The sequence below is a fragment of the Empidonax traillii genome, unplaced genomic scaffold (assembly GCF_003031625.1).
Source record: "Empidonax traillii isolate 1590-97213 ecotype Southwest subspecies unplaced genomic scaffold, ASM303162v1 scaffold81:size2596050, whole genome shotgun sequence".
NCBI classification, from domain to species: Eukaryota; Metazoa; Chordata; class Aves; order Passeriformes; family Tyrannidae; genus Empidonax; species Empidonax traillii.
Genome location: NW_020955274.1, coordinates 1197819 through 1217516, shown reverse-complemented (window position 1 = coordinate 1217516; position 19698 = coordinate 1197819). Strand labels below are relative to the sequence as shown.

The following is a 19698-nucleotide window of genomic DNA, read 5'->3' as shown; positions in this document are numbered from 1 at the left end:
GGGCCCCCCCGCGCTGTCCGGCCCTCCCTCGCCCGCCAATGGGAGCGAGGAGGCGTGGCCAGCACGGAGTCAACGGGCCCGGCGCGAGGCTCTGCCCAGGTGCGCGCGCGCGCGCGCGGGGGGGCGGGGGCGCGGGCGCGCGCGGGGGCCGGGACCTGGGACAGGGGCTTCGGCGGGATGCGGCATCCTCTGGGAACACCCCCTCCAGCCTCTCCCCCCACCCCCAGGGTAGGGATTGGGGGGAAGGGGGCGGGGCGGAGGGGGGGGGGGCGACGGGACTTTCCTCAAAATCCCACAAAAGAAACCTTAAAAAAAACAAAAAAAACAACTCTAAAATAATAATTAAAGAAATCACGCGACGATGAGAAACGGCTGCAGGGGGATGGAGGTTTGTTTTAGTCTCGAGGAGGCTCAGCAGCGGGGCCTTATTGCTCTCTACAACTCTCTGAAAGGAGATTATAGCGAGGTGGGGGGTCAGTTTCTTCTGCTGTGGTGCCTGCAGCGAGAGGACCAGAGGAAGTGGCCTTAAGGTGCGACAGTGGAGATTCACATTAGCTATTAGGAAAAAAATTTCACTGTTAGAATGGTCAGGCATTGGAATGGTTTGCCCAGGGAGGTGGTGGAGTCACCATCCCTGGAGGTGTTAAGGAGGCGTCTGGATCTGGGTGATGTGGTTTGGGGGTTACAGGGATAGTGCTGGATTGGTGGTTAGACTGGATGATCTTGAAGGCCTCTTCCAACCTTGATGATTCTATTCTATTCCAAATAATAAACCCTAAGGGCTGAAAAAGCCCTAAAACCAATTCCCAAACCTTTTCAGTAGGGGGCAAGGGGTAAGGAGCCCCCAGAGCTGCAGCCCTGGGGGATGTTTCCTGACATGGTGAGCATGAGCAGCCCCAGGCTGGGGCCAAGGTCGTGACTTTACCCATCAATCTCCTCCCATCCCTCCTGTACACAGCGTCACTGAGTGACCTGGTCTGGTGGGTGGCATCCCTGCATGTGCCAGAGGGGCTGGAAGGAGAGGATCTTTAATCTCCCCTCTAACCCAAGCCATTCTATGTTTCTATGAGTTAGGCTTTCGCAGCCTGCAATTCCTTCCTGCCTCTGGCTGCAGGATGACCTTTCTGTTTTTCAGTGTATGCTTTGCAGAGCACCCTGGCTTGTGACGTGCTACCCGGTTAAACGAATTGAAGAAGGACAACACCAGCCCCTCCTCATCCAAAAAAAAAGGTACTCTTCATCTCTCTCTGTGGCAAATGGCTCCAAACAACAAACCAAGTTGGGGCCTGCTGCCCTGCCATGGCTCACTGGCAGAGGGAACTGCCCCTGGCTGCTGGACACCTCCTGCTAAAACCAACCCCCAGCCATCCAAACTGATTTAAAGCAGACTGAAAAAACCCTGCTTCTCCATTTGCTTTCCTGTACTTCTGCCTTTAACACTCCTGCTTTGTAGGCCCTAGTCCGTAAAGTTTTCTGTGGGTGAAATAAAAGGGAGGGAACCACCATTTTCTTGCATTTCCAGAACCATCCTGGTACCGTCAGGTACCATCAGGCCCACTGCAAAGCCAGGCAGCCCAATCACACAGTGTTACACACATGCCAAGCAACACAGCCACTGCCCCCGGGGCCTTCCACACCGAATCACTCACAGCCTCCCTGAGCCTGACAGGACAGGCATCGAGGCTGCAGGCAGGCATCAGCACCACTGGCAGTAGCCTAAAAACCTTAAAAAATGGTGTGGGAGGAAACTCCAGTCCTAAAAATATCAGTCTCTGGCGAGCGCCTGGGAGGGAGCTGTGCCTCCCAGTCACTTGCTGCTTCGTGCTTTGCCTCTCGCTTTCCGTGGGTTCTGCTCCCGCCGGGAGCCAATCCCTGCCGCTGTGCCAGGCTAACAGCCTCCTGTGTCTGCACAGGGCTCGCCTGCCGACTCTGCTCCCTCAGGAAAGATGGGGAAGGGCTACAAAGTGGTGGTTTGTGGAATGGCCTCAGTAGGAAAGACTGCGATTTTGGAGCAGCTTCTCTATGGAAAGCATACTGTTGGTGAGACATTTTTACTTTTGGGGGGAGGTTGTTTCCTTTTCCAGTGTCTTGTTCTATGTGGGCCCCAAAACACCAGTAACTGAGGACTCTCAACTGCACTGAGGTGAAGGAGAAAATTAATGTGGCTTTGTTGTACCTCTGGTCAGTTCTTGAAATTCGTAGTCACTTACTGGCAGATTTTTAAAAGAGCCTTGAAGAATAACCCTTTCCGCGATGTTCCCAGTAATAAAACACGTGAATGTTTAAAAAGAAACAAACACAAGAAAGTAGGTGATGTGCTTGCTGCCTATTTACATAAGAAATATCTCGTTCCCTGAAGGATGCCATAGATGCCTGAAAAATAAATAGATGTCACATGATGAGTGGAGACACTGTTTAGACTTTTGTTTCATCTTCTAAAAGCTTTATTTTGCTTGGTTTTGGCTAACATTTAATCAAAGCTCTGGCAAGAAAAACAGCTCAGCTTTACGTTCCACATTCTGTGCTGAACTTGAAGGCCAGGCATCTCAGCTCTCAAAGAAATCCTACTGTGGAAAACAGACTTGACAGTGGAGCAGGGGTGTCTGAGATTTGCTGTGCACAAAAGAAAGGGAACAAAGGCAAAACCGGCATGTTTCCCTCAGTTTCCACGTGACTTGGCTTTGAGAGGAAGGGCAATGATCATTAAGTTGACAAATTTTTCCTGCCTCACCCAGAAACAAGGGGTGGCACCAGGGTTTTGACAGAAGATGCTCAATCAGTATGTATCTTTTTCTTGAGTTGTTAAATTAGACCTTGGTATAAGTTACTGCAAATACACCAGGATTTCTAGAATGGTGCTTTGCAGCACTGCACCTTTAAAATGTGTGGATGGGAGGAATTTGCTGGCAAAGCGTGATACTGAACTGCGTGCTAATACCCGTGTTTAAAAGGAGGATTTCCTCTAATGTTGCAGCAACATCTGTTTCCAGCATCCTACCAAGCGCCACGCACGTAGCCCCGTGTAGCTTTCAACGTGAAGGCTGCAAAACCCTGAGGCTGAAGATTTTTCCCTGTGCTACCAACCTGCCTCCCTTCCGCGCTGGGCTGGGTGATTGTCAGGGACACCCGAGCAGCATGAGCAAGGCCACGTTACTTAAATCGTATTGCCTTGCATTAATTCCTGCCTCCTATTAGCAACCCAGGCAGGAAGGATATTCGGGTGTTGCTGATCAGAGGAGCTATTTATGGAGCCAGCCATGTACGTGATTATACAACATCATGGATACTGGCTGACATAACCGGAGGGAGACCTTGTGCCTGGAGTTTAGCTGTGGGTGTCCCTCTGTCGCTCCCAAACGCTCTGTTCCATCTTGGCCATTGAGAAACGCAGACCTCCACCCCCACATCTTTAAAAAGTCAGTTTTCCTTTCCTGCAGCTCTGCTCTTATTTTTTTGGAATTACTAGAAAAGGGAGGGAGCAGCTGGGGAGAAGGAAGAAGGTAGTCTCCTGGTTTCTGTGATTTTGGTCAAATCTTATTCCCAAGACATTCAGAGAAGAGGGCAAACAGCAGGGTCAAGATCAGGATATGGAGAGGACTCATTATGTAGCCTCAAAGGATGAGAGGCTGTGGCCCAGCAGTTTTGATGTCCCTCGTGCAGGCCAGCAGGCACATTCTGGGGGGTGGACTGGTAAATTGATGGGTTTTTGGCAGTCCTCCTGAGTGATCATCATCCTCCCTGCCTCTTCCTCAGCACATGGGCAGTTGTGGCAGAGGATGCCTGAAGTATGGGCTGGTGAAAACGTTTCCCATAAGATCTTCAGCTATTTTTCCACTCTTTACTGATTTAGCCCTCAAACTGCAGAGGCAGGACACCACTGTGAGGGTCTCACTGGGCAAGGACAGAGTTCAAGGAATGGCAAGTCTTTGATTGCTCCTTAGCTAAGCTGCTTTAAACTGCACAGACCCATTGCTGGTGCTATCATTGCAGGGGTAACCTTTCCACACTTGAAACATGATTACTGGATCATGATCCTCGTTTCCTAAAGCTTGCGAGCTCCAGAAAGCTGACATGTACATTCTGGCTTCTGGCCTTTTTGGCAGGAGGCAAAAAAGACTAGTGTGTTTGCTGAAAGCCTGTCTGTTCAGAGCCAACCAGCAAGGCAGCTCACCGGGCATGGCAACATGGACACAAGCTGTTTCAAAACCTGTGCTTCCTGACTGACGTCAGGAGCCGCTCCGTGGCCGGTCCGAGGGCCGGGGAGCCGTGGGGAGGACTGCTGAGCCAATGCATGGAGTCTTTCCATTTTGATGGCGTGCACATCCTCCTCCCAGTGACAAGAGGCATGCCTGAACTTAGTTGGAGGCTCAGAGCACAAGGTCTGGTGCCATCCTCTGAAGTGTCACGGCCATTGACACGAGGGGTTCCTCCTGGCTGTAAATCAGCCATGTGTCTATGTCAGTGCTCATGTGCCTCCTGATGACTTTCCTGTAAAAAGAGTGGAGACACAGCTGCTGCCAGGGAAGTGATTGGAGTCCTTGGAGGTTTCACACTGCTATGTAAAGCCCTTGGCTTTGAGCCTGTGCTCCTGGCTATGTGCTTGGTGATGGTGCTGTAAACCCAGTTGCACTGTGTTTCTTTTCCTAGAAAAATGTGCACCTTCAAGTCTCCCTGGCTTGTCACGGATGAAGTCCCTAAGTGCCACTGCTGCTCACACGGTCACCAGCTAACACTCTTGCAAAGGCACTAAGATTACTTGGGGTCAAAGAGGAAAAAGTATTCAGGAGGGAGGAATAACTCTGTGGCATATGAGCAACAATGTGTGGCACTGGATTTTGTGCTAGGCTTTAAACTGCAAGAGAAGCTCTTTGCCTTGTGCAAAGGGAGAGGGCAAGAAGATGAGAAATGCTCTCAGAGCCACATAAAATAATGTACATATTGCATGGCAGACTCCCTTGCTAAACTAATAAAAGGAATCAGAAAAGAAACGAAAAGGAGATGTTTGAAATGGGTGCAGATTTAGCTTTGAGTTATGTAGGGACTATTTTGCCATAGGTCAGGACAAATAGTTGTTAAGAATTGCACATATGTATATGATACATATAAATGCACAGCAGTGTGGCCAGGGGGCCAAGAAGGCCAATGGCATCCTGGCTTGTATCAGAAATAGTGTGGCCAGCAGGACCAGGGCAGTGATTGTACCGCAGTACTCGGCAATGGTGAGGCCACAACTTGAATCCTGTGTTCAGTTTTGGGCCCATCACAACCAGAAGGACATTGAGGTGCTGGAGTGGGTCCAGAGAAGGACAACAGAGCTGGTGAAGGATCTGGAGCACAAGTCCCATGAGGATGACTGAGGGTTGTTCAGCCTGGACAAAAGGAGGTTCAGGGAAGACTCTTATCACTCCCTACAACAGCATGAAAAGGAGCTTGGAGCAGGTTGGGGTTGGGTCTCTCTTGACTGGGCTAACAGCAGAGTTGTTGCCCTAACTTTGGCATGGGACATATCTGTAAAGAGGATAGTTATTTTTCCTTAAACAGTGTCCTTGTTCAGTGATGGTGCTGAAAGGAGTCTTCCTTCTGCCTTTACCTTGAAACCTATGGTAAAGCCTATCAGCTCAACAGGAGGAGACAAGAACTCTTCCTATAGAACACATATCTCTGCCTCCCTGGCTGTGTAAATAGCTGGTATGGCCAGGTTATTCACAAGCAGCTACTTCAGATCCTGTTACTAAGTAGGAATGAAAACACCATATATTACTGTGGTAGAACCCATAATGAGAGAATTTGCCTCACTTGGTCCAGCTGGAGGGATTTGGGGTTTTGGCTTATACAGCTCCAGAGATGTGGAGGCTGATTAACCTAATTATGCATTCATAGAATCATAGAATGGTTTGGGTTGGAAGGGACCTTAAAGGTCACCTCCTCCCAAACCCCTTGCCACAGGCAGAGACACCTTTTAACATATTTGCTTCTTAAATTAAAACTACCTCATGACAGAGGTGCAGTCAGCTTTGCATTTTTGAAACAGTTGGAAACGGAGCTGAATGTATGCGACTGAAGGTCACAACCTGGCTACTTGTTAGCAGCTCAATCTTAATAGGCCACTCCTTTTGAGATCTGCCCAGCTCTTCTCTGAGTCAGGGATCGTCTGATAGACTGTCATTTGAGACCTAAGTAAGCAAAGCCCCTTATCCTGCAGTTTACAAACATAAGAAATAGCAGGCTTTAGGAGCTTTTTGCTGAATATCTCCAGAAAAAGGGAAAAAGAGATTACATAGGAGATCTTCAAAAGTACTTAAGAAGACTCAAAATTTGCACTGCATTTATGTTTAAGATTCAATTGTGAACTTAAGAAATTCCATCCATTTTGAAATTTTGATTTACTTTGTTATTTGTGATATATCTGCCATGCCAGGCCTGAGTGTGCAGTATTCATTAGTATATTGAGCCTTTTCTTTACCTCATTGGGAAACCACAAAGGTTTGAACACCATCCAATTTATGACTGAGGCTTCCCCTTGTAGTTCCTCTGTGTCAGCAGTCGGTAATGCAAAGACCCTTTTGCCTCTCCTAAGATTTGCACCAACTAAGTAGGTACCAGAGAATGGCATCACTCCTGTCTATTCCTCCTTCCCCTTCCTAACTTTTTTACACCTTTAGTTTTCAAAGAAAGCGTGAGATTGTGCACTGTCTTGTCAGTTCCCCTTTACCCCTGTGACTTCTGAACCTGAAAGGTGGCCCACGGTAGTGCTCTCCTCCAAAGAAAAGCTGGCAGCAGTCTGCAGGGCGGTAACTTCCCAGCACAAACTGCCCTTGCCCACCCAGGTGGCAAAGGTGGGAGTGTGCCTGGGGATGCCAGTGAAAGAAAGGAGAACCAAGGTTCTTGTGGCAGGGAGGGGTTGGATGGTGCCAGCACCTTCCTAGGACACTGACTAGTTTTGCTAGTCTTGCAACAACTTGCCTGGACTATGTTTGAATGGATACCAGGAAAGCATTTGAATGGGACGGTACTAACAAGAAGTGTAAATATCATTGTCAGCAGGATGTGGCTATTACATGGTCTGGGCTTTACAAGCAAGGCCTTGCATAACGTGGCATAGGTATTTCTAAAAATTATCTGTGTTTGCTGCCTCCCCCAGTGCACATAGGTGAAATTTCACCTCTGGAATTTGATACTGGTGCATAAATTCCACATCCCTCCTAAGTGCCCACCCCCTATTTCACATCAATATTTGTTGTTCTATTCTGCTGAATTAAATCCCAGGTCTTAAATTTTCCTCTTCGTTTTCAAATAAGGTGTTAAAAAACATAATTTTCACTGCTGCTTTTAATGCCATTAGGAAGAGATTGTCACAGGATAACATGGATATAATAGGTGTCATTGAATTACAGTGCAGCATTTAGATGATAAAAAACTGTACAACATTATTAATTGATTTCTAAAAAGAAAATTTAGGTACTTATAGTTCATTCCTTCTTGCCAAAGCTGTATTTACTGATGCTAGATATTTCCTTGACCCGTCTGTACAATGCAACGAGGCAGAGCAAGAATATAGTGCTATGTCTGTACAACAGTGCTATATCCAGAAAGGGCTCCATTACTACCTCAGTCTTTAAAAATACCCCTATAACACATTCTACAACCACACAAAATGTGTTTGTGTGCTTCCTTTTTTTATTAACCTTTGTTTTGTCCTTCTTAGTTTTGCTCCCACACATTAGCACGGCTATATTTGGAGGCAAGATAAATTAAATCATTGGAAACCTAATAAGAGTTTGATCTATGCAGACTGCGCAGAGAGGGGCAAAAAGAACAGCTTGTGCCACTTTCCTGCACAGGAATGCTGCATACATCAGGGGAAACCATCAGCGTGGGTGGAATTCTTTAGCTTGTTTGTCGATGTGAAGTATTTTGAATAGTGTCATTGAACATAGCAGAATCCTTATTTTCACAGGCCAGATAATCCCTCGTGTTTCCTTAAACAATGCACTAAAATGGTCCCTTTCTGGCAGACAAAGAGAATAATGCAGGACTCATTACTGTAGCCCTGCAACAGCAAACAGTTGTATATAGGAGTGCAGTGGAGGCAAAAACATGGATTGCAGAGGGTTTATATGAATACTTAAAATCAACTCTGAAAGGGGCCCAGCTACACTATACAGAAGTTGTTTGGACCTGTAGCCTTATGCACCTGCATCCAGGAGGAACACAAAGCTAAGGTGATTTATATGTTTCCAGGTTTGTCTTGGGAAAAAAAAAATGCTTTAAATTAGTTCAAAGCAAGCTGCCTTGAATTACCTTGCATTTATCATGGGGAGAGGAGGAGGGAAGGAGGGCCAGTATGTGGACAGTCACCATGGAACAGCTGATACACATATCAAAGCTTATTACCTTGTGCATGCTCTTACCTTGCCGTAAATGAACTTGCTCCTATTAGCAAATCTGAGTCATTTTAAATCCCTAAGGGATGGAAAAAGCTCACTGTGCATTTGAGTAAATAGAGCATGCAACTTTTTTTGTATGCAAACATCCCCTTCCCTTTCTGGCTTGGTTTCACTTGGTTAGATGTACCACCAATGCACATTCATTTCCAGAATCATTCCTTTGGCTGCTGCTTCTGCAGTGTGATCCAGCTCATTATGAAACAAAGAAGTAGGCTTATGATGTTAGTACTTGACTATCTGGTGTTTCTCAGCTGTTCTTCCAAAAGGGTATGTTCGGGCAGGCCTGTTTGCAGCATGTCTGGCACAGAACTGGTACACTGGGTGGTTGGAGTTTGGAAAACCTGGGGGGAGAACGCACATCTTATCCTATTCTGAATGTGCATGTTGTATAGATTAATTTTACAGGCATAATCAGGTGCTTATGCATTAGGTGGTTGCATTTACAGTGGTGCTATTGGAAATAGCTAGTGTGGTCATCTATGAATACAGCCATCCATGGGAATGCCAGGCAAGGTTGGGTCCAAGTCAAGTCACACAAGAAAACATGCACTGAAAGCTACTGTGGGGTGAAATTTCACTGTCCTGCAAATAATTATTATAGTGGTGCTTTACCTATAGCAGTTGAACTTTCCTGCTTGTTTTCAAACAGGCCTAGAAGAGGGTGCCACGATGGAAGACGTGTATTTGGCATCAGTGGAGACAGACCGAGGTGTGAAGGAACAGTTACGGCTTTATGACACCAGAGGTCTGCAGGAGGGCGTAGAATTGCCAAAACACTATTTCTCTGTTGCTGATGGCTTTGTTTTGGTGTATGCTGTGACCAGCCTTGAAGCCTTCCAAAGAGTCGAACTGCTCAAAAAGGAGATCGATGTCTTTAGGGACAAAAAGGAGGTAAATGCATGGTTGGCTAAATGCTATACTAGTGATGTGAAGTTAAGATGGCAAAGAACAGATTTTGCTTCTGTAAAACTCGCATACAAAGGAAAACAAATGTACCCACAGCCTTGGGCAACCCAGCAAAAGAAAGCTTTCTCATGGTGGAGAAGTCTAATTCACATGCCATGCAGGTCATTCAAAATAATGCTTTTTGTTTTCTCTTCCTCATTTCCTCTAGTAGAGCTAAAATTCAGTCAGCTGAATGCACCAACCAGGACACTTACGACTAATAAAACATATGGTCTACAGCAGTGCAGCTCTTATGTTTTCTTAGATATTGTACAGGGGAAGTCAAGTGCATAGAATAATATAGCAAAGGGCATTATCTTTGTTTGTTTTGTATTCATGTACTTGATGGCTTACAAACTAGTGTAATTGACAATGGGTCTCCCAGACATTAGTCAATTGGCAAAGCAGCTTTAATGTATTTTAACAACCATATTGAATCAATTCAATTGTGTGAAATGACTGCTCTATTTTCCCTCAGAAAGCAGCTAGTGTTTTCAGCTGACAGTGTTCCAGCTTAGCTAAACAAATATAACTTGCGTGTGGCATTAGCATTATGGCTTTTCCTACACTATCTTTATATTCTCAAGTAGTTTTCTCTGCTAAAAGTCTTTAGCCTACAGCTTTCCAAATGCCTGGTTTATGCTGTTCGGGGGGAAAAAAAAAGTGCAAGAAGAATTAATTGGATAATGGTAGGGAGAGACTTTCCAAAAATATTACTTGCTTTGTACTGACAGCACACAGGGTGGTAGAGGAAGGCAGGCTCTAGTTTGACAGCAGAACGAATGTGCAGTCACAGGAGAGGTATGTTAGCTGGTAGGGCTGGTGTGAGCTGCAGACTGTCACGTATATCAGGGATACAAGAGTCAATCATAACTCCCCTGCAGGGCAAGGAAAGGTGGACAAGCAGGAAATTTTTCCCAGGTGCTGTGTTGCTGTGTTTTGTGAGGGCCCTGATTTGTTACTCTACAGCATGTTGTAATGAGGAGAGGGAATCACAGCTCCAACAGGATCTGCATCCCGCTGTTCTGTGTTACCTGTCAGAACTTCTCTCTCATTTCATGCAGGTATTTTAGAAGACAGTTAGTTTGCTTATCCTTTTGTGATTTTGACTGAGGATGACATAGTCAAAAGAGTGGTGCCCACAATAAAATGGATAAATTAGTTTCATTCCTTTGATTTCTAATCCATATAAAGTAGGCTTTGAAGCATAGAAGGTGAGATCAAGAGTCCTATCTTAAGATAGCTGTTAATCAGTGGATTAACAATTCTATGACTTAAAGTTTGGGCTCTGCTAGAATGAATCCTTAACTGAATTGGGGATGTATCTCCACATGTGGTGCTTCTGAGCTGGCAGAACTTCAACTTGTTGAGCGGCACCATCCCCTGTTGTGTGGTAGCTGACAGAAGGCACTGATGGCTGGTTCCTTGACTCTGCTGGTGGTGGGGGCTCTCCAGCACACACCCTAAAGTCTGGCCAAGTTTTACACTAAATAGAGGTTGTGTCTGTTATACTGACAGGGCTTACCCATAGCTAAAATTCAGTTGAATAATGTGGTAAATGCACATGAATATTATAGCTCCTTTCAAAGCCTTCACACAGGGGGAAAGAAACCCCCAAACAGCATTTTTTCAAACACCCTGGAATGCTATAGAAAAGAAAGGAAACCTCAGACCTCACAGGAACAGGACAAACTGCTCTAGCTGGAAAGAAACAGAAGACATCCTGGAGTTAGCCTGATGAACAGGAAAGAGCAAGCAGGTGTGGCCACAGCAAAACCCACAAATCATCATTAAGAGAGGACTTTATGACTTGATCTCTGTCAAACCACTAGTGTAGAGATGAGACCAGAGTCTGACTAAGGACCTTGAACTGTACATGTAGGCATGACTTCCCCTAAGAGCTCATGCTGGTAAAACATTTTTAGAAAACGGTTAACTTAAAGTAAGGAGGAGCAGTAACTTCACGTGTCCAGCACTACTTTCAGCACTTCCTAGAACTGAAATACTGGGAAGGCTGCATATACCTACTGAGCTCAGCCACCCTGTACTGCCTCAGGTCGTACCGAAGTCACTTGATGGATCCTTACAACTATGACTGACTTGATACCGCTGTGCTGCTCTACTTGGCTAATAACCAGCTACTCTTCCAACTGCTTCCCAGGGGATGGTGCTGGCTCTTATCTGCCCCTTTCAGCAGGCTGTCCCTGCTTCGGTCCCTCCGGTGGCTCTTGGTGCCTGGGGCTGGACAGCCAGCAGGACTGGGCTGGGAGAGGGGCCCAGCAGCCCAGCCTGCCCGGGCCACTGGCATGGTTGGCTTTATTTATACTGTGGGCTGGGGCTTGGAAAAGAAACAAACAGGGCAAAATCCACAGCTGTGGGGTCCAGGCTTTCTCTGCTGCCATGCATTTTTTCATCTCTCAAGCATCTGCTGCTCTGACCTACTCAGACGTCACGTTCTTATCATTTGCCTAGGACAGCTCAATTGCCAAGTAAGCGGAGAATCAACCTGTTTAACTTCGGATCTCTTGGGTATTGTTTCCCTTCCAAGCAATTGGCGGGGGGAGCGGGGTGGGGAGAAGGGGGAAGTCCTGCATATCCTACCATGAAAACAACATCCCAGCCCACAAGTAGATGAGGCTAATTCAAATCCCAGACCCTGATCTTCCAAACTACGTGCAACTTACCTTGTGCCAGGGCTAACTTAAAGGACAGGTCTGAACTGTGTAGCTACTTGCCTGCTGTTTGAAAGGATTGATTGTGACTCGTGGATGGTTTTGATGTAAAGCTCACCCTTCTCCTTTGGTTTGTAGGTAACAGTTATTGTCTTGGGAAACAAAACTGACCTCCTGGACCAAAGGCAAGTGGAAACAGAAGCAGCACAGCAATGGGCAAGGGCTGAGAAAGTGAGACTGTGGGAAGTGACTGTGACAGATCGGAAAACACTGCTTGAACCCTTCACCTTCTTAGCTAGCAAACTGTCCCAGTCCCAGAACAAATCAACGTTTCCCTTGCCTGGAAGGAAGAGCAAAGGGAATAACTGTGATAACTAGGCTAGGCTAGCTTTGTCTCCTGCTGCCAGGTCACAGTCTAAGTCCTTTTTGTGCCATTTGCTTCTTGCAGTTTCACTTAAAGCAATAATCTCATTCAGCAATAAAATCAGCAAACTTATAGCTAAGAGGTATCCTTCCTTCTCACAGACTTGGCTTGAAAAAGTCGCTGGTGGTAAAAGCCTAAAAAAACTCTTCATGAGAGCAGTTACCTTGCAACAAGGGTTATGAAGACAGAAGGGATAGATGGACACCTCTCTGTTAGGGGCTTTTACTATGCCTGGATACAGCCATGCTGAGGGACAGATCAACAAGCTTACCATTAAGCAGTGGCCTTGCAGATCTATAGCCTCTAGTCACAAATAGTATTATCTGCAATAAAGCATTCAATTTGGAGAGACAATATGTTTGAAATGGCAATAGTTCTTTTACCTTGTCCTTAAATAAAGCCACAAAGCATATCGATGCTGCAGAAGGCTGAGGTCAGCGTCTTGTTGTAGGAAAAGGATATGGGGAAGGAGAAATGATTACCAGATTTAGCCACTGATATTCTGTTAGTGTCTGGAAGGAAAAAAATCCCCAAAATCATACAAAAACACCCCCTACATCTTCTGGGAAATACTAGAACAGATCTACCCTGACATAAAGCTCGTCAACAAAGTCTGGCAATCAGTGCTTCCAGCTCAAGAACTCATTTGTACAAACCAGAAAAGCTCTCAGAGCACTCATTAATTTAACTGCGACCTGAAGGACAACATAGCTGTATGTGGGTTTGTTCCAGCATGTCCAGTACAAATCAGTCACATTCACATAGGTGATAATTGTACTGAGAAATTATACAGAGCAGTTTTGTATGCAGGAGGTACTGCCTGGGCTCTGCTTAGTGCATTGCATAACACTCCTACCCGGCTGCTCAGCCAAGCTGCAGCAATCCACCCCCTGTACGAAGCTACAGGCCAGATAACAACTGGTACAAAGTGCTCTACTGCTCCAAGAGAGCGGGCTAGGGAGTGCATGAGGCTGCCTTTTGGGAATATCCCCATGGAAAACACCCAGAAACACCTGTGCACATGGCTCTGGACTTAACCCGCTACACAGTGTCCGGCAGCAGGAGCACAACTGCATGTGCTGTGTTGACTCAGCACTGGTAAAGATAAACCTGTGCTGCAGGAATCTGCTGTCCTAGGTCAGCCTGTCAGTAAAGTTAACAAAAGGGGATATATATAGAGGGACAGAACAAGCAACTGTTCCCGGAGGCGGTGGCCAATTTTTGGCATCTTAACAACCTCATGTTCTAAATGATGCTACCTTTTCTTTATATTTGAAGACAAAAGTGGGCAGAGGGAGTGAACCTAAATACCCAGTTCCTGCATTTTTCACTTATGTGAGTGCTGTTTTGAACAAATACTGAGAATTTCACTGTGAATCAGCAAAACCACAAGCAGTATTTGCAGTGTCATAACTGCTAAATAGCGTGCTTAATGATCACAATTAAGCTTATAGTATTGCTCTTCTTGAATACTGATTAATAAAGTCTGTCAGCATTCCTGATGTCAGAGCAGCAGTACACTTCACCAAAAACGAAACAGGTATCCCTACCATTATAACGAAGGTAGACGAAACTGTTTATGTGCTTTGCTCAATATAGTTTGGATTGCTGTGGCCAAGGAGTAAGATAAGAGAGCAATTATGAATGAGCAAGCTCCTGCACTGCCCTGCTAGAAACGTACAATTGTTTCCATTGCAACACTGCAGCTGAGTAAGCACTACAGCATGACCTCCTCCAACCTGGCTAGTAATAGTCATTGTCCCCAGTGATGCTGCAGGACGACAGTCCCTCCTCACTCATTTCCTCCTGAACACACGTGTACTCCACGCTTCTCCCTGCCCAGAAGACTCCATATCTGCCTGCATGCTTGGGAAGCAGAGGTGGCTTCAGAGCAGCAGTGGTTCACCTCCTTGCTGCATCCTCTTACCCAGGATTGGGTCATGTTGCCCTTCTGCAGCTCTGCAGAATCCTTCTTCTAGATTGGACTTGAATCAGCTTTGGATGCATCAAAATACGTGAAGACATCTACTACCATCACATCATCACTGAAGCTGACCCTTAAGCAAGGGGAGTACAGGTTGACAAGTCAGAATTAGCTTAAAATGCGTGGAGATGGAAAGAATGTAGATGACTGGTTCCTGTCCAGCTCTGCATGCTGCAGACTCAGAGCCAGTTCTACTGCCAAGACTGATGTCACCTGTAGGCTGCCAGAGCTGTGCAGTGGAAGTGTAGCTTGTTCACTTGCTCCCCTGGACTTCCTGGACTTGACAATATTTTAAGACAAGGAAGACAGAAAGGATCTTCTAAATGACTAAGGCCATTTTTTCCAAATATGTTACATAAAGGCAAACACGTTATCTTTGATTTGGTTAAATTCACTAGAAATGTGTTTAGGTCATCCAGTGCATTCACGTAAGAAACCACCACCCACTGTTTTCTTTCATAAGCTTATTCTGATGCTTTTTAAACACTCAAATCATCTATTCTAAATACCATAGTATTTTACTGACAAGTGATGGAAAATGTAGTGTCTCCTCTGCAAACAATGTACATACAGTGGCTGGTACTGAGTGAAAATGAAACTTGCTGCAGTACAGTTTTGCATAGGGTTAATAACTAAAGTCCAGAGTATAACGTAGTAGTTAAAGGGCAGAACACGTATTTGTTCTTACTGTTCCACTGACCCAAACCCTGTTCTGGGTCACTGGGATCACTTACCTTCTGCAAAGCTAGAGTCCCTTCACCAGATAATGGAGAAAAATTGTTAAAAAGAAGAAAAATAAATTAGTAAATTGAACTATCTTTCTCTGTTCTTCTTAAACCTCTATCCTGTTAAATACATACTGTACAGATCAGTCACCCCCACCAGCTACAACAGTTAATTTGGCATGTCCTGATAGCACAAAGCAAGAAGCTGGCAAAACCCTACCGAGATTAAGCCATTTACATCTTTACTCAGTAAAGGAGAGGAGGGAAAGATGACCAGAGATGCTCCTGGTGTGATGTAGCTACATATCAAACAGCCAAACAGCTGAGGGGCCTCATACACCAAAACATACACTGTGTCAAAAGACTGCAGTTCAGCTGGTGAGGCTAGGTAGGTACTACTACCCACAGCCACCCAGCAAAGGAAAGGGCACCTCTAATTAACAGCTTACTTTGGACCAAGTTAGATTGGCTCTGTATCTGTATCTCTATCTCTAGGAAGAGAAGTATGTAAATAAAATATATACAGAATTTATTTTAAAGTACCAACCCAAATCCAAGAGCGCAGATGACCACGTGGCACCCAGAAGAATTTCACAAGGTGAAGTACTTGCCATGTGAAAATGAATCTGTGCTTCCGGCCTTTGCCTTAAGGGAGTGGTCTGAAACGCGTATCCACAACTAACTGCCCTGTTGCTACACACCTCGATGTAAACACCATGTCTCTAGGAGATAATCTTTATAGGTAGTTAAAGGATCTACAGATTAAGTCTCCTTTACAATGTCTCCTGCTAGCTTACCAGGACACGATTCCTTCTCCTCTTCCAAGTCCGAATAGGCCACTCCATCAGAAAAGCAACAAGATTTTTTTTCCTTCCTTTTACCTCCTGCCTCTTTCCCTTCTAGATTGCCTCCACTTTTCCAGTTGTACTTTCACACAACATGTCACTCCTCAAGAGGCAATGCTGTGAAAACTTAAGCTAAAAAGTAACTATCGTGGATTCTGTGGCATGTTACCATGCCCCTGCACAACACTTAGACAGGGAACAGTTGCGAGAACTGTCTTCCCAAAATAGCAGCAGTCAGTGCACTCACCTGCAGATCTCCCTTGTCCTTAACCATACTGTAATCCTCAAAGTGTACTCAGAGACACCATCCTAGCAAAAAGGGAAAGCAAGGGACTAAGCAGAAATATTTTCTTTTTTTTTTTTTTTTAAACATCTTTTTATTAGCACAGTAACAAATGCAGACTTAAGTAGCCCACAACATACAACCAATCCACTGAGTGACTCCTATTCCACACCTTACAGTTAAACAGCTTAAGGTATTTCACTACAGGTTACCATAAGTCCTGATTAAACCCTTTATTCTTTTCACAAAGATAGATTGGCTTATAAAATAATACATTAACTACTTCTCCTTTCATATATGAGGCCATATATCCACCTCTCCATATCACAGATCATGAGATGACAGTCTTTAAAAAGGATTTGTTAAATACCAATGTGCCCTCCATAAGGGGAAAACAATGCCGACATCTTTTTACAAAAAAAAAAAAAAACAAAACAAAACAACAAAAACCCTCCAAAAAAAACCAAACCAAAAAACCAAAAAGCCCGAAATCAACCCAGAACAAAATAAATCCCCCAAAACAAACAAAAAGCAAAAACAGTGTGTAGAGTCTTGAAAGGACTTTTACATAAACGTCAACCTATGTACCTGTACAAAATTAAGCTGTTTTAATCTTTTACATATTGCAAGCAAACTGAAAACCAAAGAAGTCTAAGAAGTTTACATTCTTCTCGGTACTATATGTGAGCTAATATTGCTGAACTAATTACAGTCTTAAAGTATGCTATTCCCAATCCTAGCTGTCTACTGTAGCAAGATACCTTAAGTTACAACAACAAAATCTTAGGAAATAAAAGACTGAATAAAATCTGTTATAGAAATACCCTACTCTTTACCAGCACCCTCCCTCCCCCCACCCCTTCAAAATCATAAGCAGCTCTTTCCATCACAGACGAATAATGTAAGAGTTTGACGAAAATCCAACTTATGTAGCGTATCTTTTGGTCCATTGTCTGGCCATTCTGTCATGCTCTGCTCTGTTAGTCATATACTGAGTGGCAATGCTTCCAACCAGGGGGTCAGCTGAAAAGGAAACACACTGCTTATTTTAGACGAGTTACAGAATAAAAACTTTTAAAATAAAGTTGAACTGTGAATTTAATACAAGGTAAGGTTCACTGTAACAATCTAAACATATTGAATTGATGCTCTGTATCCTCTCTGATTTTGTGTATTTATAGTGATGTACTAATTTATAATTTGAGTGAAATGCCAATAAAACTTTAAGGAGTTTAAGAGACAATAATCAGTCATAATGTGCATTACTGAGAACTTTCACCAATTCATGCATTTCAGGTTTATTTTACTCCTTCTAAAAGCACCTGAGAGACGCTCATTGCTAAGTGTCTTTGTATCAACATAAACCTGCCTTCTAGGAAAGATCAGATCTCAAGAAGAGGTTCCAATAAGTTCAGCATACATAACACAGTGTGAAATCTGACATTTCTCTGACCTTCAGATTTTTAAAAATAAACCCTGTAAAACTGACTTTGAAAACCAAGACATATTCCTCTTAACTGGCGTGGATAGTGGGTAGGTTAGAGCAGCAGTGACGATTACTTGTGGTATAGTGGGTCACTGGTTTTAAATGGATGATGGAAAGTAAGAGGCTAATCCCCCATTTTCAGAACTGTGTTTATGGCTCTTTCAGCTCCATTACTGCATGAATTACTGCAGCCCTACAGACCAGCAAAGAGTGTTCAACCCTTACCCAAAACCAGGGTGGGTTTGGAAAGGGAAGACGTTTTCATGTGCGGGAGGAGGACTGCTGCTTTCCTCGAGGGTCAGCCTGAGGAGCTGTGAACAGCAGGCTGTTTGAGTGTATCACTTCCACCACCTCCAGCCCTTCTCCAGCTGCCCTGGAGAGGGAAACCTGCTGCTCTGGAGGCTGAAGCCATGCTGGCTAAAGCCCTCGGAGTGAGATGAGGGCCATGTAACATTTGGATGCCAGGAGGGGTGCAAGGTGGCAGGCAGCCTGCGTGGCCATGCAGGGAACTTACCCGGGTTGCAGTCTGTGAGGAGGGAGCAGATGGAGAGGAGAACTTTAGAAATGGTTAACGCTGGACTCCAGTTGTCTTTTAAAATGTCCAGGCAGATGACACCTTGGCTGTTAATGTTACAGTGGTAGATTCTTGTCCGGAACGTTACCTGCAAGAGAGGGGTGTGAGCATCCGTGACGCAGCACCACACGCTGCGCTGCAGGGACAGGCGGCACAAGGTGAGGGAGCGAAGCAGCGGCCGCGGGCTGACCCACCGCCGGGCTCCCCGGGCCGCCGCCGCCCTCTCGCGGCTGAAACCAAAAAGAGCCTGATTTAAATTAAAAATGAGTAACAGTCTCAGGAGCCAACTTCCACGGCTACCACAAAATCCAAAATCCAGGATGTGGAAGGGTTAATTCTTATTTTTTTTTTTTTTACCTTTTGTCTTTTTGCTCACACTGGCAAAGGGGCCCAGGGCTTTAACACCAGCATTTTTCTCCTGCTGGGCTCCCAAGGACTTGTAAAATCCCCCAGACGGGCCAGGACACTTGGAATCACAGTTTTCATCACTTTTAAGAGCTCAGCAATATGAGAAGTTAGTTGGATTTTCTTATTTTCAAATTTGGGAGATGTGACTGAGCAGGGCAGCTTCCCACAGAAGTTACCCGAAAGCAAAACAAAATCACCATGAGCCATCTTCAGAAGAACCTGCAGGGAGGCCTTACTCTGACTCACTGGATGAACAGCAACAACAAATTTGGTGGAATTTACATGGATTATGATTATGTGGATAAATAAAGGCTGGTGGGTTCATGCCCTAAATCCTCAAAATTTGTCAGCTATCCACACCCACACCCACAAATTTTATTGTTTGTTTATAGGTCATGAGGGTATTTACAAAACACACTTGGTAAGCCTGCAGTGTAACAAGAACACACTAGTGCTTTACCTCGAGATGAGACCAGCCCACACATAAAACTTGCCAGTCAACCTTCATTTTTTCTACTGCCTTTCTGATGCAAAAATTTTGGCTGTGACCCTCGCTCTCACTGGTTTGGGGTGACACAGATACAAAACCCTGGTGCCTGCTGTGCCCCTGTGCACTGAATCCATGCAGTGTTTCCAAGAATGCTCCCAACGCACAGAGCACACAGGCTATTTCTGGACTTGCAAAAGCAGGTTACTTGGCACACAGGAGACACCCACACTGCACACTTAGAGAGACTTTATACTTTGTTTCTTGTGAGCTTCCTGGATTTTGGATTAAAACAGGAAGCAAAGGAAACCCCGAATCCCTGTATGTTAGCACATTATGGGTGGGAACAGCAAAATGACTGCAAGAGAGCAGAGATGTGTCATCCTCCCACACCTTCTGCAACAAACTGCCATTCCAA

The 19698-nt window shown here is 45.1% G+C and overlaps 2 protein-coding genes across 9 annotated transcripts in view; one reads left to right on the top strand and one right to left on the bottom strand.

Annotated features, from left to right (window-relative positions):
- Nucleotides 1–59: 59 nt before the first annotated feature.
- NKIRAS1 (NFKB inhibitor interacting Ras like 1) lies at nucleotides 60–15290 on the top strand. Of its 3 annotated transcripts, none has more exons than XM_027880964.1 (5): nucleotides 60–99; nucleotides 1136–1226; nucleotides 1912–2040; nucleotides 9097–9338; nucleotides 12203–15290. In XM_027880964.1, exons 2-5 carry the CDS (start codon nucleotides 1139–1141, stop codon nucleotides 12440–12442), a joined length of 699 nt encoding a protein of 232 aa, XP_027736765.1. In that variant the 5' UTR covers nucleotides 60–99; nucleotides 1136–1138; the 3' UTR covers nucleotides 12443–15290. The 3 variants fall into 3 exon arrangements, with proteins under 3 accessions (XP_027736765.1, XP_027736768.1, XP_027736767.1); XM_027880967.1 differs by having other exon boundaries at nucleotides 64–99; nucleotides 1150–1226; XM_027880966.1 differs by lacking the exons at nucleotides 60–99; nucleotides 1912–2040 and having other exon boundaries at nucleotides 1185–1226; nucleotides 9095–9338.
- A 1499-nt stretch (nucleotides 15291–16789) lies between these two features.
- Nucleotides 16790–19698, bottom strand: part of LOC114056091 (ubiquitin-conjugating enzyme E2 E1) — a 45086-nt gene continuing 42177 nt past the window's right edge. For all 6 annotated transcript variants that reach the window (XM_027880960.1, XM_027880959.1, XM_027880958.1 and 3 more), the window contains 2 exons: nucleotides 18326–18473; nucleotides 16790–17348 (listed from right to left, as the gene is read on the bottom strand). In XM_027880960.1, the coding sequence (XP_027736761.1) occupies nucleotides 17251–17348; nucleotides 18326–18473 (246 nt within the window). In that variant the 3' untranslated portion in view covers nucleotides 16790–17250. The remainder of the gene's footprint in view (nucleotides 17349–18325; nucleotides 18474–19698) is intronic.

What these genes read in the sequence shown, in the direction of transcription:
- NKIRAS1 (XM_027880964.1), top strand. Translation starts at nt 1,139, where the DNA reads ATGCTTTGCAGAGCACCCTGGCTTGTGACGTGCTACCCGGTTAAACGA. An exon ending in GCCCCTCCTCATCCAAAAAA is followed by an intron (nt 1,227 to 1,911) that starts AAAGGTACTCTT and finishes CTGTGTCTGCAC; the next exon opens with AGGGCTCGCCTGCCGACTCT. An exon ending in CTATGGAAAGCATACTGTTG is followed by an intron (nt 2,041 to 9,096) that starts GTGAGACATTTT and finishes GTTTTCAAACAG; the next exon opens with GCCTAGAAGAGGGTGCCACG.